Source organism: Sorex fumeus, unplaced genomic scaffold, assembly GCF_029834395.1.
Source record: "Sorex fumeus unplaced genomic scaffold, SorFum_2.1 ptg000098l, whole genome shotgun sequence".
Taxonomy (NCBI): domain Eukaryota; kingdom Metazoa; phylum Chordata; class Mammalia; order Eulipotyphla; family Soricidae; genus Sorex; species Sorex fumeus.
The window spans coordinates 25819168-25845687 of record NW_026606155.1 but is presented as its reverse complement, the minus strand read 5'-3'; the positions used below and the strand labels follow the sequence as shown (position 1 = coordinate 25845687).

At 45.7% G+C, this 26520-nt stretch overlaps 2 protein-coding genes across 10 annotated transcripts; one reads left to right on the top strand and one right to left on the bottom strand.

Moving 5' to 3' along the window:
• The first annotated feature begins 1444 nt into the window (after positions 1-1444).
• On the top strand, positions 1445-7385 carry SRSF5 (serine and arginine rich splicing factor 5). Of its 9 annotated transcripts, none has more exons than XM_056133537.1 (9): positions 1445-1592; positions 2189-2572; positions 2853-2995; positions 3355-3425; positions 3566-3664; positions 3946-4015; positions 5248-5321; positions 6340-6450; positions 6556-7385. In XM_056133537.1, exons 3-9 carry the CDS (start codon positions 2870-2872, stop codon positions 6845-6847), a joined length of 843 nt encoding a protein of 280 aa, XP_055989512.1. In that variant the 5' UTR covers positions 1445-1592; positions 2189-2572; positions 2853-2869; the 3' UTR covers positions 6848-7385. The 9 variants fall into 9 exon arrangements, with proteins under 9 accessions (XP_055989512.1, XP_055989515.1, XP_055989519.1 ...); XM_056133544.1 differs by having other exon boundaries at positions 1457-1719; positions 6559-7385; XM_056133541.1 differs by having other exon boundaries at positions 1458-1719; positions 2518-2572.
• Positions 7386-10652: 3267 nt separating this feature from the next.
• On the bottom strand, positions 10653-26002 carry SLC10A1 (solute carrier family 10 member 1). Its single transcript, XM_056134087.1, is given in 6 exon segments — positions 10653-11049; positions 11052-11125; positions 13107-13303; positions 15369-15547; positions 17619-17829; positions 25524-26002. Coding segments are annotated over 6 exon segments (1065 nt in total). The 5' UTR covers positions 25880-26002; the 3' UTR covers positions 10653-11001.
• Between the last annotated feature and the right edge of the window lie 518 nt (positions 26003-26520).

Sequence of the window (26520 nt, the reverse complement as noted above, 5' to 3'; positions counted from 1 at the left end):
TACACCTGTGATACTCAGGGCTTATTCCTGATTCTGTGCTGAAGGATCACTCCTGGCCGGCTAGGGGAACCATATAGAGTGCCAGGGATGGAACCCAGGTAGGCCACATGCAAGGCAAACAAGTTTCCTGGCTCTGCTATTGCTCTGGCCCCAACATTCTGTCTTTGTGCAGAAGGGGTGGCCGGTCCAGTATTCCATTATGGAAACTTGCTTAAGGAGGGTTAACTAAACACCATTTGCACTTAAAAACAGCTTGAAACGGGTAGGGGTGGGGGTGTGTGGAGATGGGGGGCGGGGAGCAATAGTAACTGCTAGCGAGTAGGGCGCTTGCATGTGGCTGACCTGGATTCAGTTCATAGCATACTACGTGGTCCCCGTTACAAACCAGGAATGATTCCTGAGTGCAGAGCCAGGAGTTAACCCATGAGAACTGTGGGCTGTAGCTCCCAAAAGCAAATAAAACAACAGCTTAGAAACCTCTTCCACTTAGCACAGTTCGAGTATTTCATGCAGAAATCTGTATGGCTTCAATTCAAGACAGCCTTCTAATTGCAGTCCCCACCTGAGTATCCCACTGGGCTGTTCCAGTCTTCTTTAGTCTGAACCATCGTTCGTTATTTACAAGTGCCCTCCTAAGTGCAGTCTTAAAATGCAGGGCCCCAGCAATAGTAAGGAGCTTGCACTGCACATGGCTGACCCGGGTTGGATCCTTGGCATCCCACATGGACCCCTGAGCACCGCAAGAAGCAATGATCCCTGAGCGCAGAGCCAGGAGTTAAGCCCTGAACACCATTGGGTGAGGCCCCTCAAATGCAAGCATTATGGACCAGGAAGTGGCCCAGCTGTGCAAGGCCCAAGTGTGCCTTGCAATTTGAGAGGTCTTGAGTTCGATCCTGGCGCTGCCAAAATTAAAAAAATAAAAAAAAAACCCAAAAACCAAAACCAAAGATACAAGTATCCAAAAGGACGAGATGGCCAAATACTTTTGCAAAGCCTTAGTTCCTGGTAAATACCTCCTCTTTCCAGGTATTAAAGACCCCTAAAAACCAAACCAAACCAAACCTTTGGGTTAAAAAGAGGTGTCACTTTTCTGAGGGTATTTTCCTTATTTTTTTTTTTTTCTTTTTGCTGTTTAATTAAAAAAAAATTAATTTTCTTTTTCTTTCCCCGCCCCTTCGGGAAGCTGCACGGGCGAGAGCCACAAAGCGATTCTCACGCTAGGCGTCTTCCCGGGCAGCCACTCCCAGGCCGAGCACCTGACAGCAGCTCCCACGCCAGCGCCCGCCCCTCGCCCCGCCCACCGAGGGCGGAGCTTTCGCTGGGGCGGGCCGGAAAGGCTTCGGTCCCGCGGCCACTTCCGGGCCCCGGGGTCCAATGGGGAGGCCCCGTGGTGGTGGTGGGGGGGGCGGAGGGAGGGTCCCGGAAGTGACGGTGGGACGCGCCCTCCATTTTGTAGAACGCCAGTGCCCACTGAGTGCGTCAGTTGTGGCGAGTCGTAGACGGGTTAAGTCGTGGTCTGCGAGGAGGCCGACAGCTCCGTCGCAGACTACGGACCTCTCTGGGTCTCGGCCGCCAAAGATCCCGTCCGGTAGGTGAGTGGCTCCCTTGGAGGGCAAAGGCTTCTTGGATCGAGGCTTCTTCATGGCCACTCAGATCGCGAGTGGGCCAGGGATGCTCTTTTTGCGGAGGACGGCGTCCAATGAGCGCAGTTTACTCGAGGTGGGCTTTGGGGCACGTCTTCCCCCTCCTTCCTTCCCCACCCCCGTTTTTTTTATTTTTTGTCTCTTTTTTTTTTTCTGGTCGGCGTACTCGGGAGTTGCAGGAGGTGCACGGGGCGGTGGTCGCGGCCGTGGTCGGTGTGGTGTCCACTCGAGAGGTCACGGCGGGGGCCGCCCTCTGGACTGTCCGACCCTTCCCCCATCATCCCCCTCCCCCGCGAGTGGTGGTGGTCCGAGCCCTGTTGTGCTCGGCGTGTGCGGGCGGGTCCGCGGTCTCCGGAGCGGTGGCGGTGCTGGTGGTGGTGGTGGTGGGGGTGTGCCGGGGTGGGGGAGGGGCCTGGAACGGACGGACGGACGGACGGACGCACGCGAGGGAGGGAGGGAGGGAGGGAGGACGGGCGGGAGGGGACTTGGCACGCGCGGCTCACCCCACTGCTGACTCCCCGGCCGCCATTTTGTGCCTGCCCCAGCGTCCCGCCCGCCGTCGTCTGCGCCGGCGCGGCCGCGGCGTCGCGAGATTCCGGCTTCCACACCCCGCTGTGACGCTCCTGGGAGGCGGCGACGCGCGCGCGGCCCGGCGGCCCCATTGGGCAGTCCCCGGCGGAGGGGCGGGGTCGGCTCCGCCCGCCCTTCTCGGCCTTTCCTAACTGCGGCAGATGGGAGGGGGCCAGAAGAGCCGCGGACCGTGTGCGGCTGCGCAGCTCCGGAGGCGGCGGTGGGCGTTGCGGTGGCTGGCTGCGGTCTGGGCCCCCCGGGAAGGATCGTGTTGGGAGCCGAGTTTTAAAATTTTGTCTGCAAGGGACCCGGCCTAATAAGAGGCGCGCTCTTGGCAGTCTGGTTTATAACAGCACCGGGTAAACATTTTATGTTTCATGCCGTTTTCTGATTTTTTTTTGTTGTTGTTGTTGTTTTCCTCCCTCCGTCCCCCTCTCTCCCGACCCTCCCCTCCACCCCAACACCCTTGTTCCTCCCCGCCCTCCTCCCAGTCCCCATTTCCCTCCTCGACCCCCAACCGCCTCCCTCTCCGGCCCCCTCCGTCCCCGTCCCCCAGCACCCTCCCACGCCCCCTCCCGGGTCAGCCCGACCCCCTGACACTCACGGGTGCTTGTTTTCGATTGGATTATGTCACGACAGGAACCTAGCCGGACGTCATGAGTGGCTGTCGCGTGTTCATCGGGAGGCTCAACCCGGCGGCCAGGGAGAAGGACGTGGAGCGGTTCTTCAAGGGGTATGGGCGAATAAGAGATATTGATCTGAAAAGAGGCTTTGGGTTCGTGGTAAGTATTTCGGGCCGGTGGTGGGTCTCCTAGGGTCAGGATTGTGGCCACTGAGGATGCCTCTTTGGTTCTGGCCTTGAGTTCAGGTCCAAAAGTTGCTTTGGCCACTTCCCCCTGGAGAGGGAGGAGAAAGGAACCGCCCTCTGAGCTCCCTTCCCTTCCCGCTGCCCAGTGGGGAAAACACACACGCACGCACGCACAAACACACACATAGCCCACTCCAAAGTCGCTGCCCCGTTTAGTTGGGCTCCCTGGGCGCCCTCGGAGCGGTTCTCGCGGCTGCTCCTAAGTCGGGTGGTGTTGGGTGCCCTTCCTCGCCACCTTTGTTAAGCATTGCCCTCCTCGTGCCTGTGTTGTAGGAGTTCGAGGACCCCAGGGACGCGGATGACGCCGTGTATGAACTCGATGGAAAAGAACTCTGCAGTGAAAGGTGAAAGAGCCTTGGTGCTTGTGGTCTTGCCCGTTGAGCACTGTGAAACAGAGCACGCTAGGACAGCCGGGCCGGTTTCCACAGGAGGCTTCCCAGCCGGCCCTTGGAAGATAATGCAGGTTTCTCTTTCCTTCCTCCAGGGTTACTATTGAACATGCTAGGGCTCGATCTCGAGGTGGACGCGGTAGAGGACGCTACTCTGACCGTTTTAGTAGTCGCAGACCTCGAAATGATAGACGGTATGTGATGGACAGATGGCTGCTTTTGTGACACTCTTCTACCGCAGACTCTTTTAAGCACCACTAGCAAAAGTGATTCTGGTATTTACTTTATAGGCAATTCTGTTATTCCTATGTTACTCCACTGTTCCTGATAAGTCTGTAATGAGTCCTATAAAATAATGGTGGAAATTATTTGAATGACTTGTCCTATCTGATTGCTTGAACTTGTCCACAATTGAACACAGTAAGTGCACGCTTTCTGCATTTCTTCGATTGTGAGTACACATTTTCTTCTTCAGAAATGCTCCACCAGTAAGAACTGAAAACCGACTTATAGTTGAAAATTTATCTTCAAGAGTCAGCTGGCAGGTTTGTTGACATACGGTTTTGAGATATTTTGATGTGGCATTTTTTAAATTAATGGGTAGTTAATTTTAAAAAGTAAAATGTTTTATTATTAAAAGTAGTTTAATTTTTAATTAAATTAATGGATTTAATTGTAATTTTAAAATTAATTAATTGTAAATGGGGGATGTTTAACTTTTTAATGTTAGTGATCAATTGTAAATGTTTTGAGGATTGATTTCTTGTTTTATAAAATCCATTTTAACCAAATATTAAACCCTTTATTTGCCAGCCTATCTGTGTCGTTGGCCTAATGACGAGGAGTACCTGTGGGTTATCCTAATCGTTGTCTTGGTCACTCTTGGTTGGGCCTGGTTGACTTTGCCAGTCAGCTCCTACAAGTGATCAGTTGGCCACCTCTAGATCTGTGTTTGCCGGTCTAGACGTAATCGGTGCACTTACGAAGTGCCAGGTTGCAGCGATCCCAGAGCGTTGATAACGTGATCTGATCCCTAAGTTGAGAGCTGTCTTCCTGTAACGCTTCCGAATAAGAGGTCCTGGTGGAAAAGAGTTCAAAGATACGAAATTAGGTGATCGTTGGAATCCTGATCGCAGTAAAGTGGTCCTTGGTAACTGCACAAGAGTAGAACATGTCTGCATTCGTCAGTACGCTAATAGGGAGGGCTGTACAATTAAAGGCTTCCATCGATTGGGTAGTGTCCTTCAAGTGGGTGGCGAAGAGCCAGTCGGGCAAATGTCATGAAGGTTTCTTCGACCGATTAATGGTTTGCTGCTTGAATAGCCTAGGGAAATAATAATAAAGGTAAAGTAAACTTTTTTAATGGCATATGGGGCACAAAATAACTGGTGTCTTGTATATGTTCTGTTTTTAAATTAAAATTTCTACTTCAGTCTTTACTTTAAAATATGTACTGTTTCTCTGTTTTTCTGTTTGTTTTTATTTTTTTGTTTTGTTTCACCCTCCTTTGTATTGAGCCTCAGTATTGACTAATACTACTTTAATGTTAAATTCTATAATCTGAATTTTCTCTAGCATTTTGCTTAAAAGCATTATGCTATTATTTCGTGCCCTGACATAGTTAATTTTTGAATTCTGATAGAATACAAGTGTGGTCAATGCCATGTTTGTACTTTATCTAACATCTTCTCTTCCAGTAGTCTTGTTTTTTATACCATGTGGTTGTTTGTGTGTCCGTTCTCCTTTTCTTTGCTTGACACAACTATCTTGTGTTAAGGATCTTAAAGATTTTATGAGACAAGCTGGGGAAGTAACCTTTGCGGATGCACATCGACCTAAATTAAATGAAGGGTGAGTATGTGCTGAAAATGTATGTGCCTTTCAGAATACCCGTATTTTTAAAAATTAACTGAAATTTTTACCCTTGATATTTCCTGAGTGTACTTAAAACTGGGACATGGTCCTTTGCTCGAACGGGCCCAGTAATGTCTCCATTTTGAGATTTGTTGTTACTGTGTTTGGCATATTGAATACATCACGGGTAGCTTGCCAGGCTTTGCTGTGCGGGCAAGATACTCTCGGTAGCTTGCGGGGCTCTCCGAGAGGGGCGGAACAATCGAATTCGGCGCGCACTCGGCTCGACCAGGCTGGCTGCGCGCAGGGCAAATGCCCTACCGCTGTGCTATCGTCCTTTACCCAGTAATTTTCGGTCAGTGATGAGTCTGCCAGAAGTTGATTGGCAATATCTAGAAAACTGATTGAGGGTGCTACTTGGCCTCTTGAATCGGCCAGGGATGCCACCAAATGCCCTTCAGTTTTTAGGAAGGCCTCCCCCGCAAGAATTACTTGACTTCAAAATTCAGTGGTTGGGGAATCTGACTCAGAGATGCAGCATGTGCCACACATGTGAAGCCCTGGGTTTTATCCCCTCTAACTCACAAATAATGCAAACAAAAAAAAACCTTGGCCCTAGTGGTTTGTTTTCCAGCAGCAGATGAGAATCTGGAGGCTAAGAGATAGTCCTGGGGTTAAAGTGCCTGCCTTGTATGTGGCCAGCCCTGGTTTGATATCCCTAATTGTAGGCAGCTTAATTGTAGGAAGTAGTCCTTGGAGGATCTTCAAGCCTACCTCCTTACCCCTGCCCTGGGTTGACCCAGCTTGTTCCATTTGTACCATTGAGCCACTTGTCATCTGGTTCACAATTGCTGGGAGTGGCCTTTGACAGCTTGAGCTCTGCTTGGACAGGTCCCACCTTTCTCCCAAAAGAGAAATCTTGTCATATGGTAAAAGGAGAATGACTTAATCTAGACTGATGTAGTTTCTGAGAGTATCAGATGTATAACTTCACAAAAGTTTTCTTTTATTGTAGGGTGGTTGAGTTTGCCTCTTATGGTGACTTAAAGAATGCTATTGAAAAACTTTCTGGAAAGGAAATAAATGGGAGAAAAATAAAATTAATTGAAGGAAGCAAAAGGCACAGGTATATATATATATCTAAATGCACTTTAATATATTTAAGTCAGAGCTCTTTTTTTCCCTGGTGTCATACCACCCGCCACTTAAACCTTTATTCTCCTTTCCTTAGTAGGTCAAGAAGCAGGTCTCGTTCTCGGACCAGGAGTTCCTCTAGGTCTCGTAGTCGGTCTCGTTCTCGGAGTCGCAAGTCTTACAGCAGGTCGAGGAGCAGGAGCAGGAGCCGGAGCCGGAGCAAGTCCCGTTCTGTTAGTAGGTCTCCTGTGCCTGAGAAGAGCCAGAAACGTGGTTCTTCAAGTAGATCTAAATCTCCAGCATCTTTGGATCGCCAGAGGTCCAGGTCCAGGTCCAGGTCCAGGTCCAGGTCCAGGTCCAGGTCCAGATCAGTTGACAGTGGCAATTAAACTGTAAATAACTTGCCCTGGGGGCCTTTTTTAAAACAAATTCCCAAACCATACTTGCTAAAAATCCTGGTAAGTATGTGCTTTTCTGTGGGGGTGGGGTTTGGAGGGAGGTTGGGTTGGGCTGGCTATCTTTGTAGATGTGGACCACCAAGGGGTTGTTGAAAACTAATTGTATTAAATGTCTTTTGATAAGCCTTCTCACATTTTTGTGAATGTCTGAAGTATATATAGTTTGTGTATATTGACAGAGCTCTTTTATAACTAAAGCCAATTTAATTTTTTTGTACTAGAAAAAGTTTGAACATTTTTGTTCCTGGTTATTTCAAATAAGTTGATTTCAGAATTAGTTTAATGCCTCAGTTAAACTAATTAATAGCTTTGGACACTTAAAAGAGCTCTCATTTTGCTTGTACATAAAGGCTTTAATTTGAGTTTTTCTTGTAAGGGTCAAGGGTGTCCTCACCCCACCCTTTAACAGCTGCCTAGCAAAGGCCTAAAAGCAGCTGTTTGTTATTGATAATAAAAGATTCTAAAAGTGTTTTTGTCTGTTTGTCTAAAGGAAGTATGCTATTTACTACTCCCCATCGACATTTAACATCATCGCCTTGTATAAAGGATCCTGTGGTTTGGTTCTCATTTTTCAATTAAAAATATTTAGTACATTTGTCATTTGTAGATGAGGCAAAATGGGCAAAGGGGAGGCATTATAACAGCTATGGTTTGACAGAGTCCCTGGTGTGTGATCTTCCCGTGTTCTGGCTGCTAGACTTAATTGGCATTGCTTACTTTAGGGTTTGTCTACATGATTTGGGACACTAAAAAAAGTTACTGGAGGGAGCAAAATGCTTAAGGTGCTTTTAATCTTTCTCTTTCTGTCCTGAGAGACAGACGTGACAGTGTAAATGAAAAAAGCAGTGTTGTAATGAAAATGACTTAAGGCTCTACATTAATTTTTATTAACTCTTCGAGCTTTCATGCTTGCAAGAAATAAGTGCTTATTCTAGTACTGTTACTTAAGAGTCTGATATCCTATTCTAGCATTCACTGAGCACGATTTGGTATAGTAATAGCACTGCACTGCACTGTCTTCTCGTTCATCGATTTGCTCGAGCAGGCCCAGTAACATCTCCATTGTGAGACTTGTTACTATGTTTGGCATATCTAATACATCATGGGTGGCTTGCCAGATAGTAGCTATATACTATTTAAGTGTGTTGCTGGTAGAGTTCAGAACAATATAGTACACAGTGCCACCATTTTACAAAAGGAAATTGACCAAAGAAAAATCCAGTAGATAGTGGATTGGTTTGACATTTAGTATACAGGAGAGGAAATTCAGAGCCCCCAAAGAATTTTGGTGGTTGTATACACCTCTCATTTTGCTTGTACATAAAGGCTTGTACATAATCTTACTGGGATTGGAGGAAAGCAGAATTAAAAGCATGGGAAAGAGGGGCTGGAGCAATAGCACAGCAGGTAGGGCATTTGTCTTGGCACGCGGCCGACCTGGGTTCGATTCCCAGCATCCCATATGATTCCGCGAGCACTGCCAGGAGTGATTCCTGAGTGCATGAGCCAGGACTAACCCCTGTGCAACGCTGGGTGTGACCCAAAAATCAAAAAAAAAGGATTGCTTTTACTTTGGAGAGTTCTTGGTATTTTGTATTAAAACTTTGGAGGTTAAGAGAATCTGATCCTTTTAAAACAGGAGGCTGTTTGCAAGGGAGCATATGAGTAGTATACTCCTTAACATAAATGGATGGACGACACGGCTTATTTAAAACCTTAATGGTGTGTATCAGGCTGTCCCAGTCACGTTACTCTTGAACCATTGGACTATATGGGAATTTAAGGTGGTATAGTGCATGTGCTTGGGACTTCATACAAATTATGTCATATGTGTTTACCCTCAGTCCCCCTCCCTTCCCTAGTCTGTCCTATATAGGCAGTATCTTCAGGTAAATACTATTTGCTATACATTGAGGCAATAAATAAGGTTATTTATGCAGATTCCACAAGTGGCTGGGGGTTGATTTGAACCAACAAATTAGTGTATGTTTCTAAATCCAAGATCCGAGAAGTCATAAGGTGTGTGATCCTTAAGCAAAGTTTCAGGACCAGCTTTGGCAAGATGGTATAAATTATGTTCTGTATATATTTTTATCAAGTCCTTTAAAGTTTGAGGGTAACAGCTCAATTCTAGCCCTATCTCCAAAAAGGGTAAACTTGTGTTTAATTCCTTTTAACTGATATTGCCACCTAGAAAGTAAAGAGATGTAATGAGTGAAAGTGCTGTTATGATGTGGTGGAACAGCATGTTAGGGACCTAAATCAGTGAGTGAGTGAGTGATCTTTTAGGTTCTCTTTTGGCTATATCCAGCAGTGCCTGTATCACATGTCCATGTCCTTCCCCCTCCTCCCCCTAACATTACTTACAGCTCTGAAAGTGTGTGTAACCTGCCTGTGCCTGGGAGTGGAGTGTTGAGCATTATTCCAAGTGGTGCTTAGGGGGATCATGTAGTGCCAGGGATTGAACCCAGGTTGCCTGCTGTATTCTCTTTTCTCTGACCTCTTAAACTGATTTTTATTGTTAGTCCTATACCATTTGCTAGACTGATGTTTGAAATATCTTGGGATCTCATATCTAATCCTCTTGACTAGTAGAACAATCGAGAAACTATGATATTTGCAAGCGTATTCATCTTTCCAGGGGTGGAGCAGATGCTTCTTGGGATTCTATTTCCCAGTAGTGTCCTTTGATTGCATCCGAAGGTGGAGCTTGCTTGTTGCTTTTGCATTTACCTTGTCTGCTTCTGCATATTTGATGCCACGTTTCTGTTCTTAATGATTTTAATCTCAGTAATATCAAAAGGGAAGAAATGGGATCCAGGTTTTACTCCCAGTGATTCTTGACCATTGCTAGTACTGTTCAGTAGCTGGGGCCCAAGGACACTGCTTCTGCACCTTGGTGCCTGGGACATGTGGTGGTGGTTCAGGAGTGGGGTACGCACACTTTCAGGCATATAATTGATGATGATGTGGGGGGAAAGGACATGGACACGTGATACTGGAGACTGTCCTTGGCTCGAGGATCTGGATCTTGTAGTTTTGCGGGCCACACCCACTGGTGCTAAGGAATCGGTCCTGGCATGCGGGAGGGGGGAACCATTGATGGTACCTGCGATTGAACCTGGGTCAGCAGCAGCAGGGAAAGTGTTTTACCTTCTGTACTGTTTCCTGCCCCACCAGGATCTCAAAAACAAAAAGTTTTTTTTCTGGGGCGGGGGGGGGGGGCACACCCAGCAGTACTCAGATCTTATTCTTGGCTCTGCACTCAGATAATTCCTGGCAGTGCTTGGGGGGATCCTATGGGGTTCTGGGGATAGAACCTGGGATGAATGTTTGCAAGGCAAATCCACTGCACTACTCTGGCCCCAGTATCTCAGTTTTCAAGGTTTGAAATAACTGAGTCCAGTTCTAAAGCACTCAGCATTTATTTTACTTTTTGGATACAAAAGTTCAAATATGGTAATGGACATTTGGAGCGATAGCACAGCGGAAGGGCGTTTGCCTTACACGCGGCCCACCTGGCCGACCCGAGTTTGATTCCTCCGCCCCTCTTGGAGAACTTGGCAAGCTACCGAGAGTATCTTGCCCGCACGGCAAAGCCTTGTAAGCTACCCGTGACGTATTCGATATGCCAAACTCAGTAACAAGTCTCACAGTGGAGACGTTACTGGGCCTGCTTGAATAAATTGATGAACAACAGGAGGAAAGTGCTATAGGGTTAAAAAAAACACAATAGTCCAGAAGTTAGGTATCTTTATAATCCCTTTCAGGCATTGTTCCTAGAGATGGTGGGAATAAGGCAGTTTTGGTTCTGCCTTTCCTGGGCATCTCAGTATGCAGTCCTGTAGTTTGTAAGTGGTGATCAAATTCTGAGGTGGGTTTTGGGATGGGTGAGGCTTTGGTTTTCTTTTTTTTTTGTAGACCGCTTTCTCTCCTTCAGGCAAGACGATATTTCTGATAGTTTCTGTTGGAAATGCTGGAGAGAAAGACTGAGGCCCCACTAGACTCCATTTGTATTTCATGTAACCATTCTACTCTCTGTTGTTTTCCCATACTAGCTTTCTGGGTTGCCTTCTGAATATAATTCAGTTCCCTGTGGGAGGCTGGGCTGTGCGGTATGCATATCCCTCTCCTTAGTGTGGGTACCATTTCCTAGAGCTTGAATTGCCTCTCCAGTTGGGGTAGCTGTGTAGATCACTTTCGTTTTATCTGCAATGTAAGAAAGGGTCAAGGGAAAACAACAGTCAATATAAAAATATGAGAACACCAATGTGTAATCCTGGGAGTACTGTTTTCCATTTCAGCCCTTTATTCTGAGGAAAGTTGTACTTCTTTTAGCATCTGTAATGGTAGTACTAGTAATAAAAGAGCCTGTAAATTAGAATATGGGCCCATTCCCTCTCCTTTGACATGTGATACAATTAAGAGAATTGAGTATATATAATCAACTATAGCTTCCTGGCTGCAACAGAGAGGCCAAAGGAGGGGGGGAATTCATTTAGAGTGAAGTTCTTCTGTGTCTTGGAAACAACTGTATCCCTTAAGTGACAGTGTGGTGACTACTTGATAACATTCCAGTCTTTCCTGGGAGTGAAATTGCAAACCTGGGAATCTGGGGGTTTAGAGATGATTGGCATTTTGTGAATGGCAATTTCAATGTGCAGTAAATTTTAGTTGCTTCTAGTATTGTACCATATTCTTCACATAACTACACTGTAATATTTTTGTTTGTTTCTATTTTGGGCCACATCTGTTGATCAGGACTTACTCCCAGCTGTGTTTGTAAGGGATCATTCCTGGTGTGCTCAGGGGTCTATATAGGGTACTGGGGATCAAATCCTGGTCAGTAGCTTGCAAGGCAAGCACCCTACCAGCTAAAGGATCGCCCCAGCCTTCCAGTATATTTTGAAAATGGTTCTGAAATATGATCAGATACTTATTGGTGACTCTTTGACTTCTTGATAACCAAGATTACTATTTTTGAATCTTCACTTGCTATTGTAAGTTAATGAATTCTAGCACTTACTCTCCTAAGTGTTGCAAATCAATTTAGGATCAAGAAAAATTCTTAAGTGACTTCAAATTAAGTTCATGGGAAATAGTTAACAAATTTGAATAAGTGACTAAGAAGAATATACTACTAATATACTATGTTATAGTGCTGAATTATCAAGGTTTCCTGGTTTAAAAAAGTGTGTTCAGAACACTTTGAGGAGTTGATAGACTTAAATTTTCTTTAGTGTATAATTGGTTGTTGGAATCCTTTTTTAAATTCTGGTTATGAGGCTGAGTTGTTGTAATAGGTTTTCCCTTAGTTTAGGGGTCAGTGGTGCCGGGGCTCTGACCTGGTTTTAGTCCTGAAGAGTAATGCAAACCTATTGGCGTTTTAGGAATAGCTGCCTTTGGTACAGCTAATCTCACAACTATCTGGTGTCTATCTTAAATTCTCATCCACAATTCTGTATAGTTTCTTCAGTTAAAGCATCAGAGTTACATAATTCATTGTCCCAGCTCTGCCAGAAGGCAGAAGTGGAGTGCAGTTGATGAAAGTGGCCAGGGTCTTTAGAGTTGATACTATAAAACTAAGCTCTGTGAAGAGAGCAGCACCTGTAAAAGCGATTAGAGGTCTCCCCAAAAGCTTTCCATCCCTCTCGGAGAGCCCGGCAAGCTACCGAGAGTATCCCGCCCACAAGGCAGAGCCTGGCAAGCTCCCCATGGTGTATTCGATATGCCAAAAACAGTAACAATAACGGGCCTCATTCACCTGACCCTGAAAAAGCTCCCAGTTCGCCATTGGGCTACATTAGCACGAGATAGGGACAAATAGAGTTACTGGCGCTCGTTCGAGCAAATCGATGAACAGGATGAAAAGTGACTTGGTTAGTTTTTTTTGGGGGGGGGGCACACCCAGCAGCCATGCTTAGGGGTTGCTCCCGACTCTGCACTAAGGAATCACTCTTGCGAGTGCTTGGAGAACCATATAGGATGCTGGGGGTTGAATCTGGGTCGGTCATGTGCAAGGGAAATGCCCTACCTGCTGTACTATAATTCTGCCCCCTTACTTGGTTCATGAACTTGGTAATAAAAGTTGAAGAACCAAAAGATTTCTAGCCAGAGGTTTGCCTTCTTGCTGGCAGAATCAGATCTTTTAAGGGAGTAGAACTCACGGAGGAATGATTGTAGTACTCACCCTTGGAAGGTTTTATTTTCTTATAGCACCTGTAGATGGCAATGAGGAGAAGCCCTTCTGCAAGTTGGAAAATCATATAGAGCAGAGGGAAGAAGAAAAGTGGTCCAATGACCTCAGGGGGGAAGGTCACGTTGAGAATGGTGGAACAGAGTTGAATGTTTTGGAATCCAGTCTCCATGCTGACAGTGCGCCTGCACCTGTGTAGGTAACAAACAGCCTGTGTGCCTTCACAGAAGGACATGAAGCATGGCTTTACGTGGCCCTTCAGAGGCCCACTGAGCAGTCCAGCCCAGGAGGGTGGCTTGCGCACACGGTTTCCAGGGAAACGCTGACCTGTCTCTTAAAAAATTGACTTGACCTTGTGGATGCTGCAGACAGGTAGTTAGAGAACAGGAAGTTTTGTAGAACTTTTGAGTAGCTTAAAAGTCCAAATAGATAAATGTTTTTTTGTAAATACAAATGTCTTTTGTAGAATTGACTGAACTGAAGTTCAGGGAAATGGGTGAGATACGAAAAGGTGTGAGCCAGGTTTTACTCATTGCCTTACATGCAGCACAATTATTTTTTTTGATCTTCTAAATCTTTTTTAAATTTTTTTCTTCGTTTTTCAATGAATCACCGTGAGGTACAGTTACACAGTTACAGACTTACAAACTTTTGTTCTTACGTTTCAATCATAAAATGATCGAGTACCCATCCCTCCACCAATGCCCAGTCTCCACCACCAATGTTTCCAGTATCCCTCCCACCAACTCCACCCCACCCCTACCCCTCACTCCCGCCTCTGTGGCAGGCGGATTCCCTTTTACACTCTCTCTCTTTAGGGTGTTGTGGTCTGCATGGCCGTCATGTTCAGTCTGTAGTCTACTTTCGGTACACAACTCCCATCCCGAGTGGGTCCTCCAAGCATCCTTTACTAGGTGGTTCCTTCTGTATCAGAGCTCATGAAGCATAATTAAATCTCAACGTAATGCTTGAAAAGTCCGGGGTCCCTGTCTTGCTGACTAGTTTCTACTTGGAAGTTTTCATGAACACGATGCCTTAATAGTTGATTCTTAGGTTGGAGAGAGAGTACAGGGGTATCATCTACTCTGGTTTGATTCTTGGTTCCTCAAGCCGCACTAGGTATGGTCAAACCCTTCTCCCACCTCCAAATATGATTCTGTCCCATTACCTAGTTTGAAAACACATTGTCTTGGTTTTGCTTTCTTTTTTAAAAAAAAAAAATTTATTTTTTTGCTTTTGCGCCACACCTAGCAATGCACAGGGGTTACTCTTGGCTCTGCACTCAGGAATTACTTCTGGCAGTGCTCGGGGGGACCATAGGGGTGCTGGGAATCGAACCCCGTTGGCCACAAGCAAGGCAAAAGCCCTGCCAGCTGTGCTATCGCTCCAGCCCCTTGCTTTCTGTTTTATGGATTAAAGAATGGAATGCTTTTCCTTGGTGAGTATACATGTTATTAAAATACTGAAGGGATTGAAGAGAGAGCACAGGCTTAAGGTGCTTTGCATTGCACATGAATATAGTTCCCAGAGCACTGCCAGGAATGGCCCCAACTTGCCTGCGTAACCCATGTCTCCCCCACCCCCACCCCACTATTAGATGCATTGGGCGGCCCTTCTGAAGCTGGCTGTGGTCACTGGCAGCCTTATGACTCATTGCTTTCAAATAGGTTATATTCTAGTTTACTAGTTTTGTGGGAGTGAATGAAAGGGAGGCTATTGCTTTAGACTCCTGCATACAATGGCTGAAAAGTGAAAATGTTCTGGAACTGTACTGTTCTTGATAAAGTTCCCAAACTGGTTCTCAAACTGGTTCCCCTTCATATGTGAATTGGGGTAAAATTATGGCAGAAAGCCCCACCTGGTTCAGCTATGAGTGCCCGCTGGCTGGGCTGACATGGAGGTGCCCTTGTCAAGACTAAAGCAGAGGAGGTAAAGTGAGATAGCGCCAACACTGTCAGGTGACATGGCATTTGCATCGTGACATGGAGCTGCTTAAATGTTCTGTGCATTTCTAGGGAATTGAACCAGACTTAGAATTCAGGCTTTAAAGAAGCACTTTGTATGATTTGGTTACTGTTCCCCTGCAATATCTTTCCTGCCGAGTATATCTCTCAGTCCAAAGTTCCTTGTTTAGTTGATGCATTTAAACATATTGTTAGAAATATAGCTTTACATCTGACTTCCTTACCCTTTTCAGGAGAAACCAGGGCCAAAATAAGGACCCAGGGACAGGAAATAGGAAGTAGTAACACCCACCGTTCATTGAGGCGGAAGAGAGCAGAGAGAATGTAGCCCAGCAGGAAGCCAGTGAAAGGCATTATGGAGGAGATCGCCACTAAGTGTGGTGTCATGATAAAGGTGATGCTGTTGCCCACGTTGATGACTGAGAGTACTGTGACAGCCACACTAAGCAGAATCGTGATGACCGTCCCTACCTGTGAATGAAGACAAAGAGAAAAGGCTATTAAAAAACTGCTATAAAAAAATTAAAAATACTGGTATCAATAGCAATAGAAACGAAGAGCAGGGGAACCCGTCTACAGTTGGAAGCTTGGCACTGGAGCAGGAGTGAGGGAGATAAGATAGAGTAGGGAACACTGGGGCAGTGTTGGAGGGGAAAGTGCCTGCCACAGAAGCAGGTGGGGGAGTGGAGGTGGGTGGGAACTGGGGACATTGCGGAAGGCTAGTGGGCACTGGTGAAGTGATTGGTGTTGGAACAACATATGCCTGAAATAATCAAATATCTTTGTAACTTTGTAATTCATGTGATTCAATTAAAAAACATTTAAAGGTCAAGGATGCCTAATCTAAAAATCAATTTTTTTTTTTTTTGTAAAACTTGGTATCTCTGGAATAGTGGCTAAATGGGTGACTAACAACAGCTGGTTACTGCCAACTTGGCAAAGCAACTTCTTATCATCTCTAGATAGCAAATTTACAGTGAAGTGCTGTAGCTCTGAGGGAATGAATCTCTTAAGTTTTACGACTTAATTTTATAATTAAGAATTGAGTGATCTTGGAAATCTGCATATACATCCCTACAGTACTGTCGACTGCTCTGTTTTGGAGCTCAGTTATTAAGATACATCATTCTTAAAATCCCCATTGCAGCTAGGGACTTCTATTTTAGAATAAATTTTACATTTGGAAGCTGCTAAGAGTCATTTGATGTGAAACTGGTAAACATGATGAGTGGTCAAATCAGAATGAGTGTAGATATATATGTAGGGTTTTAGGTTTTAGATGTATAATGATAAATAGCTGGAAAAGGAAGTGCTTGTTCTTTTGTAGTTACCTGCAAATTGGATATGAAGGAAGTACTGTGTTTTAGAAGTTTTAGAAGTATTGTGGGTAATAAGGACATCAGAAAAAATGCAGGTCTGTTTTACCCCAGTTAAGTGTAAAAGCAAAATATATTGCTTTAGATATTTAATACTTAGGTATCTACACTAATATTTAATAAAACAAGGTGTTTTTTTTTTTTGTTTGTTTTTTTAAATATTGGGACCTCACCTGGCAGTGCTAAGGGATAATACCTGGCTGTGGCCTTAAGCAGATAGATAATGATAAGATTCATCTCCTGTAGAGAGTTTGCAGAACTGCAGACAGGGAAATGAGCAGAGGCAATTTTTTTTTTTTTTTTTAAAGAGGGCTGGGGCTGGAGCCATAGCACAGTAGGTAGAGCATTTGCCTTGCACGCAGCCGACCTGAATTCGATTCCCAGCATCCCATATGGTCCCCTGAGCACCGCCAGGAGTAATTCCTGGGTGCAGAGCCAGGAATAACCCCTGGGCATTGCCGGGTGTGACCCAAAAAGCAAAAAATAAAAATAAAGAGGGCTGGAACAATGTACAATGGTTAGAGCATTTGCCTTGCATGCCGCTGACCTGTGTTTGATCCCTGGGGTTCCATACAGTTCCCTGGGCACTGCTAAGTGATTTTTGAGTGTAGAGCCTGGAGTAACCCCTGAGCAGCACTAAGTGTTGCCTGCAAACCAAAAACCTGAGAAGTGGAAGGGGATTGGGTGGGAGGAAGCTTGGGCAACACCAGTGAGGGAAAGTTTACACTGGTGGTAGGATTGGTGTTAGAACATTATATATGCCGAATACTCATCTGTCAACTTCGTAAGTCATGGTTCTTAAAAGGGGGAGGGAGGGGCGGACAGCTCTGATGGGTTAAGGTGCATGCTTTGCTTGCTTGTTGCTGATCCAGGTTCGGTCCCCTGAGCATCATCAGGTGCATCCTTGATATTCCTGGGTACTGCTGGGTGTGTAATCCAAATCTAGTCTTGTATTTTAGATAATGACACCTTCTATTTTGGCATTTTACACATTGCTTCTAACCTTTCAAAACTATTCTTGTAACAATACCATGAAATAAGTACTAGTGAAAACACAGTTTTTGCACACACAAGTAATGAACCTGACAAAAAGGTCAAGTGACTCTCCTCAAGCCCTGCACTAAAGATGGTGGTGGCATTCCTGGCTCTGTGACCCGGGTTCTTACCTTGATGATGTAACGTACATATTGTGGCCGTTTGGCATTGATGACAATCCCTATGGTGCAAGGAATGAGAACCACGATCAGTGATGTTATGATGCCTTTGTAGGGCACCTTATCCGTCATATCCCCTTCATAGATCCCCATGGAGTAGACGTACAGGAGGAGGGGCATCATGCCCAGGGCAAAGAAGGTCGAGCAGGTGGTCATCACAATGCTGGTTGGGAGACAGGAAGAGTAGAGAAAAACCATCAGTAAGGGTGTTGGTGCCTGCCATGTGCCAGGCACCTCTACCTGGTCTGGTTTCATTTCTTGAACATAGCATACTGCTACCTCTGCTGCAGAGAAAGCTGGGAACTAGAGGAGTTGTGACTTAGTGTCATGCAGATTTAAAGAAGATAGGCAGGATTCATATTCTGGCCTTGCCAACTGCTTCGGTCCCTGTAGAGGAAGCCATTCTGGTGCCCACTGTAAAGAACTTGCTGTACGCACTTGTCACCTGCACGGCCCATTTTAAAGAAGTATACTTGTGTGATCCCTCTCCCTGACCGTTGCCGCCAACATTTTGCCAAGTGCCTGCTGGAACCTGGGAGACAGCTGCTCACAGCTGCTCTTTCCCACTGAAAAAACAAAAGTGAAAAGCTTTTTTTTTCCCCCTTAAAATCCTCTTTCTGGGAGTTAGAACGTGAAACATGGACAATACAGTCTTTTGACAATAGTGACATGGGAACAGCACTCAGATGCCAACAACATTCCAAGAACTAGCAAAGTATATGCAACAAAGAGTTACTGAATGATCCTATTGGTGGAGCAGAAAAGGAGGTAGGTAGCAAGAGTTCCCTGCGTGGAGAAGCTTGGACTATGCGACCATTGACCTGCTGCCCATCTTGAACAATATTCTCTCAGCACCAATAGTCTCATTCTTTTGGGCTTATGCTTAAAGTATTTCAATTGAGAGAGAAAATTAGAGCTGAATAATAAATCCTTTCAGCAGAGTCTTTGTAAAATTAAAACAAAAAACCAGACTGGTCAAAGGAAAGAAGAGCGAATGTGCCCGGAATTTGAAAAAAAGAACTTTATTGCGAGCTGGAGAGATACAGTGGGCAGGGTGCTTGCCTAGTACACTGCCAACAGGGTTTAGTTCTTGGCATTCCATATGGTCCCTGGAGCCCTGCCAGGAGTGATCTTTGAGTGCTGAGTCAAGAGTAAGTCTGGACCCTGAGCACCACTGAGTATGACCCCCCCCCAAAAAAAACCCCAACCTTCCCCCCCAAAACTAGTAAGACTTTGAAGTCATAGAAGTAACCCAAGTTTTATATTTACATTTTTTAAATTTAGATTGAGAATTTCCTAAGAAATATAGTCTATAAAAACTGAAGCTTCCATAGAAAGCTAAATCAACAATCACTACAAACATTAAGTAGTTTAAAACCTTTCCAGCAAACCCACAACTGCATATGATTTTACAGTGAAGTTCTATTAAATAGTCAGAGCACCCCGATATGCAGAGGATACCAAAAAGGGGAAATGTGTGCTGATTGAATGTTTTTTAGAGCTAAAACTGCAAGCAGGATTTTAGAAAAAAGGAAAATTAGGCCATTGCCACATAGGCAAAAATCATAAAATACTGGGAAATGAATTTGGTAATGCTTTTACAAAATAGTATACCTTGTTTTTTTCCCCAGCAACAAAAAGGTTTTTTTAATTTTTTATAAATTTATTTATTGAATCACCGTGAGAGCAGTTACAAAGCTTTTGAGTTTGTCTCGGTCATACAATGATGAAACACCAGTCCCTTCACCACCAAAAACCCCAGTAAACCCCCCTCATCCCACCCCCTCCCCCTACCTGTGTGGCAGATGATTTCCACATTACTCACTCTCCTTTAATTACATTCAATATTTCGACACCAGATCCACCATTATTATTTGGAATTTTACCCCAACTCTCAGATCTGCCGAAAAGGCAACATTAGGCAATTTGTTTTCTTTGCTGATTATGAATAGCATAGGTCACGTGATTTTGGAATTCTGATATTTTAATAATTAAATCTGGAGGGATTTCTGCTAGAAGCTGCTGGGTTCCGAGATTTGTTTCTGAGTCTCTGGGATTATGGCTTAAGCAGCTAGATCAGTAGCCAGAGGGCCTGCTCGTGGGCAGCAGCTCGGGGTCTCCAGCAACATAAGGACTTAAGGCATTTTACAAGTAAATTTCTTTTGTAACCAGATTTTAAAAAAAAATGGCAGGAGGACTGGAGTAATAGTATGAGTATGGCATTTATCTCGCACATGGCTATCCATGTTCCACCCCCAATATCCCATATGGTTCTTCGACATGGCCAGTTCCTGAGTGTGAAGCCAAGAATAATCCTTAAGCATCACTGATGTGACTCAAATCCCCGACTCTTGCCCCATAAAAAATACGGCATGATCATCTAATTCATTGTTCAGGAACTAAAAACCTGCACTTGGGCCAGAGAGATGGTTCAAAGGGCTGGATCCAATGCTTTGTATGTAGGAGACCGATTCAGTTACTATAGATTTTAAAGAACCTTTTTCAACTTTATGGTCCTCTAAATCCCACTGAAAGTGATCCTTGAGCACCAACCAGTTGTGGCCCCCAAACAAAACAAAATTTTTCACACAGATTAAAAATTGCTGAACTAGAAAAAGGTTATCAAAAAATCTATAGAAACAGTCAACAGTGGGAAAAAAATCAGAAAGTTCTTTTAGCAATAGAAATAAAGCAAGAATACCTGTTACCTCTTATCTACTTTTATTTTTGTTGGATTTTGTACCACACCTGATGATTCTCAGGACTGACTCTGCTTAGGGGATCACTCCTGGGAGAGTTCAGGGACCATATGGAGTGCTAGGGATCCATATCCTTGTGTGCAAGGCAAGTGCCCTACCCACTATACTATCTCTAGCCCCTTGTTTCTTTTTTAAAAATGGTTTTATTCTATATGGTATTTGCAGTCAAAAAAATCAAGATATAAAAAATATGTGGGGATAGGAAAGGAAGAAATAAACTTTCATTGTACACCAATGACAGAATTGTCCATAAAGAAAATACAAGTAAATTTCCATTATAACATAAAGTAAATAAAAGAATTCATGAGGTTCTGAATACATTAGCAATATAAAACAAAGCCTGATATACTGAAAAGAAATGAACATGTAAATTTTTTAAAAAATGAAAATGATAAAGATTTATAAGCATATCTAAGAGATGCAAGATCCTTATGGAAGAAATTTACAACTTTACTGAGGTATAAATAAATACAAAATAAAAAGCTATGCCATTTTTATGAAATGAAATGCCACTATTAAGATGGTCTTATTTTATTGAAACTCTTTTTGTAGACGAGAGTAATTCCTGAATTCCAGTGATCAAGTAAATAGCCAAAAATATCTAACAGGGTACTTGAACATGTGGTTCAGGGATTGAGCACTGACCTTGCATTGTGCGGCTAGTTTGATCTCTGGTACCATCTTTCATTGCCCCGAGCAAACCCTTGTGCTACGCCAAAGTGTGGGTAACTGCTGCATGCCCTCACTGACCTTTCAGACCCTGGCACGACTAATAAGTGACCCCTGGCATTTCAAACAACAGCAAACTAGAAATATAAAAATAAATCGGTTAAACATAGTATTCAAGTGGTAAGGGTGCACACTTTTCAGATATAAAAACCCTGATGTGCATTGTAGTTGAAAAAAATGTCAGGATAGCCAGACCAGATGGAGGCAGGACTTAGCCCAGACGCTCATGTTTATCTGAATTTGAACAGTGAGAAAAATGGCATTGAAAGTGATTGAAGAATTTTCTTTATCGATACAGAAAAGATAACCAAATCAGAAAAATATGTGGGGATAGGAAAGGAAGAAATAAACTTTGGCAGGATTGTCCTGTCAAATGATAAATTTCTGGGTGACATTGTCTATGTGAAAAGCAAAACTTGAAAGATGCAAAGAAAGTTGAGGAAGAAATCTTTGGTGAGTAAAATATTTCTGAAAGAAATCCCAACAAAACTCTAAGATCTTCAAGGAAAAATACTGGTCGGTCTGGCTAAAAATTAAGTCTGAACTCCCTTTGCTCTGAAGAAGCCTATGTTCTCTCTTGAGCACATATCTTACTTTCCCTTTCTTTACCCACCTTTATTTCCCTATAAGCTTGTTATATTTAAAAAATAAATAAGCACTTTTTCATAAGACAACATTAAATGTAAAGTCAAGCCCCAAACTTTGATCTATAGTAATATAAACAACTTACAAAGTAACAAAAATTATCACAGTTTTATAGAAAATGGTATATTCTAAGAGGACATGGTGTGTTTTTATTTTTAATTTATTTTTTGGCCACATCTGGCAATGCTCGGGGTTGACACTCAAGAATTACTTCTGGCGGTGCTCAGTGGACCATGTAGGATGCCAAGGATCAAACCAGGTTGGCCGCGTGCAAGGCAAATGCTCTACCGGTTGTACTATTTTTCTGGCCTCTGAAAGTATCTATTTTAAAAGAGGACCCTTGAATGGTCAAAAGAAATTTAAAGAGGTGCCAGACACAACAAAATGTAAAACTACCATTATGTTTTACCTGCACTGATATCTAAAAATTAAAAAAAGCTGTAAATTTTAAATAAAAGATAAGATATTCATAAAAGCAAAAATCTGTAAGCAAATCTAAAAGACTAAAAGCTCCAACAATTCCAAGCATGGATGCAAATGTGAAGAAAGTGGGACTTTGAACACCGTGTTGGGGGAAATGTATAGGCTGACTAGGCAAACTCACCTGTGAACCCAGCAAGACATGCCAGCCCCAGGGATGTTTGACAGCAGGAGAATGACTGGTACCTCAGGAAGCCTATTTACCAAGCAATATGGGTAGTATGGTATGATTTAAAACATGCAAAAACCAACAGTGCATCCTGTCTATGGACACACACATAGAACAGGATGCGTGGAGGTATGCTGAGCACCTGATTCTAGGAGGTGCTTCTTTGGGGGTGGGTAAGGGATTCAACAGGCATGCAGGGGCTTCTGTTTTAGCTGTTGTTAGCTCTGGAGAGAAGCTGCAGATGATGTGTGTGCATTTAATTAATTAATTTTGGGGCCAAACCTGGCGATGTTCAGGGATTACTCCTGGCTCTGCACTCAGGAATTCTTCCTGGCAATGCTCAGAGTACCATGAGTTGCCAGGGATCGAACCTGTGTCGGCCATATGAAAGACAAGCGTCTGACACACTCGCTCCGTACAATCACTCTGGCACTGTGTGGGCATATTTTGATGTCCTTGAGCAAAGAAGTCCTGCTTACTTTGGCTTGGCATATCAAGAGTTTTGGAATTTGCTCTGGGACTTGGTGTGCCCGAGTCAGACCGATGTATGGGAACTGTGCTCCGACTTCTGGGGCTGTGTGGGCTGGTGCACGTGCAGTTATCAGTGATCCCCAAAGGATCCTGAGGGACCGGGGAGAGAGGCTGGGACCTGTTCAGGAGCAACGTGGTGCACCTAGTTACCTCGGCAGGTGCAGGGAGGAGAAAGGAGCCTGTTTGGTTTCTGTCCCTCCTTTCTGCTTAGATTCTCAGAGTGCCACATGACCCCTGCTTTTGGTCATCTGTGTGGCTGCCTGAGGGAAGGCTTTTGAGCCCCTGTCAGTCAAGGTAGTGAAGGCAGGAGTCCAGGCAGTGGTGAGGGGCACATTGGAGTCTGGGGTGAGAGGAGACGCTTCCTGGAACCCGGGAGGCCTCCCTCTCCTGACTAGGCTGCCTGCATCACAGGTGTGGAGTGGTGTCCACACCTGAGCCGACTCTTGGGGTCATGTCTAGACTCTTGTCCCCACAGTCGTTAGCTCTGGTCATTGCTCTGGGCAGGGGGCAGGTGGGGGACAGATAAACCTGGGGGGGTCACCCAGTGCCATCACCCTCCTGGGTGATCTCAGTCTCTACTGAGCCAAGGTCAGTTGACTAGCAGCATTTTTTTTTTTGCTGTGGACCCCTGCATTTGGGTGGAGGGCGTGCCTAGTGGGGTCCTTGGGCAGGAATAGTCATTCCTGTCTGCTGTGAATCAATGGGGGCAGGGAGCAGCTTCTGGAATGTGAGGGATTTGCCCCCACACCCTTGAGCCCAGAGGCAGAAGCAGGAGGAGAGATCTCAGAGCTGCATCTTCACGTGTGTTCGCCAATTCTGCGGTGCCTGGGGGAGTCTCTGTCTCCAGCCACCCTGCAGTGGGAGATGGGGACCCGCAGTTCTCATTACTGCCCCCTGAAGGTGGAAAGGGGACCAGCACCCACCAGCAGCCTTAGCACTTGCACCTGGCGCTTGGATATGCCTTGTGGAACATGCGGATGTCCTTCCATTTCTGGAAGTTGTCAGTATTACAAAATATGGAGATTTCATATTTAAGCAAAGTCATGGTGACCTGTTGGGGGGATGTGCCTCCTGAGGGGGCCGCCAGTCTCCAGCCACTTCATGCATGTGTTTGCCTGATATCTGAGTGAAAAGTGACATCGGGACATCTGGTCCAAAGCTCAGTTTCTTCATTCTCGAAGGGGGTTCTTGGGCCAGAGAGAGAGCATGTGGGTTAAGACATTTTTTTTCTTTGCATGTGTTTGATCCCGCTTCGATCCCTGGCCCTCTTAGCACTGTCAGGAGTAATCCCTGGGTACAGAGTCAGGATTAAGCCCTGAGCACTGCCAGCTGTGGCCCCAAAAAACCCCAAAACAAAAATACACCATATCCTTTTAGAATATGCCATTTTCTATGCAACTGTGGTACTTTTCCTTGTAAGTTGTTTGTGGCCCCCAAAGCAAAATGTAAATACATTTAATTTTTTTTAAAAAAAGGTTCTCCTTGCAGGCAGTGAAATGAGGATTTCTGCAGGTCAAAGGCTTGGTGTGATGTCAGGCTGTTTTTGTTCCAAAGGTCAAGGTCTTATTGTTATAATCTGTGCAAAGGAACTTAAAGTGAAATTCAGTCAGCCTTGCTAGGAACACGCCTCCTGATTCCCCCTGCCACCTGGTACATACTGAGGGACAAGCCTGCCAGCGGAATCTGCGACAGAGTTTAGTGTGTGTGGGAAGTTTTTCTGGGCAGGGCTTTGTGGCAGTAGGTAGAAGTGACAGTCCTCAGGTGCCTGGATAAAGCAGTTAAGCAGAGAAACGGAGGTCTGAGTTGCTGGAACTGCAGTTGCTGTGGGTGGAGAGCCTCAGAAATCTGCATTTCTGGAGGAATGTTATGAGCACCTCCAGGCCGAGTCTTGGCCATCTGGTCACTCACTGTCGGACTCCTCTGAGGTCCTTTATGCCCTGTCCCCCTTGCTCTGCTGCCTGACACATCACAGAGCTCTGAGAGCACCCCCAGGCGCCTAGTCCCTGTGCCCCTGCTCGGCCGAAGAGAGCAGGTGCCATCCAGTTTGTGACGTGCCTTATCTCCTTCCAGTCTCCTTGCTCTGCAGCTGGAGGGATTAGAGTGTGTCCCCGCAGCACTGTCTGGCCTCTCTCTGCACGCTGAGCTCTGTGCTCAGCCTCCCTGGAGATATCAGTCGGCCTCCCCCTCCAGATCACAGGGCCCTGAGTTGGCCACGTGCCCACTGCTCCGGCTGCAGGACCTGTTCTCCAGAGATCCAGTTTAAATCAGCACTCTAGGACCATCCGTGGCTCCACCTGAGACCGTGCTAGCAGTTGGGGGGCTTTTCCAGGATGCCCCGGAGCAACTGAGCCCCCTTTGACCCAGCGCTTAAAATAAGATAGATGTACCCCGGCTCCTGCCTGCAGCCCAGCATAACCTCCGTGGAGTCCATGTCAGGCGCCCACCCCTCTCCCTCTCCCTCCCTCTCCGGCCTGTGCACTGTGCTTGCTAGTAACATCGGCCAAACAGCGCCTTCCCCACTCCACACGCCCCCGCTAGTCCTACCTGAGGTTCATGTCCCCCTTCACGGCCAGACTGAAGATGTTGGACAGGTTGCCCCCAGGGGAGCAGCCGCAGACCAGGATGGCCAGCGCCTCGATGTTGTTGAGCTTGAAGATCCTGCCCAGGGCGAAGGAGGTGAGGGGCATGATGCCGTACTGTGCCACCAGTGCGATGATCATCCCCTTGGGCTTCCAGAAGTGCGCCTTGATCTTGCTGTACTCCATGGTGCAGCCCAGGGAGAGCATGATGACGAGCAGCATAATTATCAGGCAGATGCTCAGGGCCAGGTCAGTGGGCCGCTTGCCGAAGTTGGGCGGCAGGGTGAAATTGACATGGTTGGACACGTTGAGCGCCTCCATCTCCTGCTGTGCGGCCGCGACGCAGCCCACGGGAGTGCCTGCTGGCTTCAGCCCCTGCACAGTCCTTGTTGCCGGTGCCGTCCTCACTCGTCTCCCAGGGCAGAGAGCTTCAGGACAAACCTAGCTCTGGGCAAACAGCTGGATTGTGCAACTGGCTGTGCTGTCTTTCTGGCTGTTGCTCAAAGGGGACAGAGCCCAGAGCCTTATCTGCCCCATCTCCCAATTCCTCCACCTCCGCGACCTTCCGGGGCTATTCTCTCCTGGACCACTTGGCCGTTTCTGGGACGAGAGAAAGGCAGTTTCCATCAGTTTCCAGGCCTTCTGTGCCTGGGGACTACTAGGGGTCTCTTCAGTCCAGTTCCTGATGCCTCAGTTTCTCAAACCTAGAGGGCCACCTCCTTCTGCTCCCCAAGGACATGTAAAGTCTTTGTTAATCTCTTCCCTCCAAAAAGTGGTCCTGAGGGGCCCCTGGCCTTGCAGCTTTGCTAGTGCCTGTGCCTGTGCCAGCAGCCTAGGAGTCTAGGAGTCTGTGGCTTGCAGAGAAGGAAGCAGAACGCAAGATCTGTCCTTCGATTCTCTCACTCTCTACCTTTGCCTTGCAACCCATCACCCAGGCTGGATGTGTGTGTGTGTGTGTGTAT

Coding starts and splice junctions, on each gene's coding strand:
- SRSF5 (XM_056133540.1), top strand. CDS start 2,870: ATGAGTGGCTGTCGCGTGTTCATCGGGAGGCTCAACCCGGCGGCCAGG. Junction 2,996..3,354: donor AAAGAGGCTTTGGGTTCGTG/GTAAGTATTTCG, acceptor CCTGTGTTGTAG/GAGTTCGAGGACCCCAGGGA. Junction 5,322..6,339: donor CGACCTAAATTAAATGAAGG/GTGAGTATGTGC, acceptor CTTTTATTGTAG/GGTGGTTGAGTTTGCCTCTT.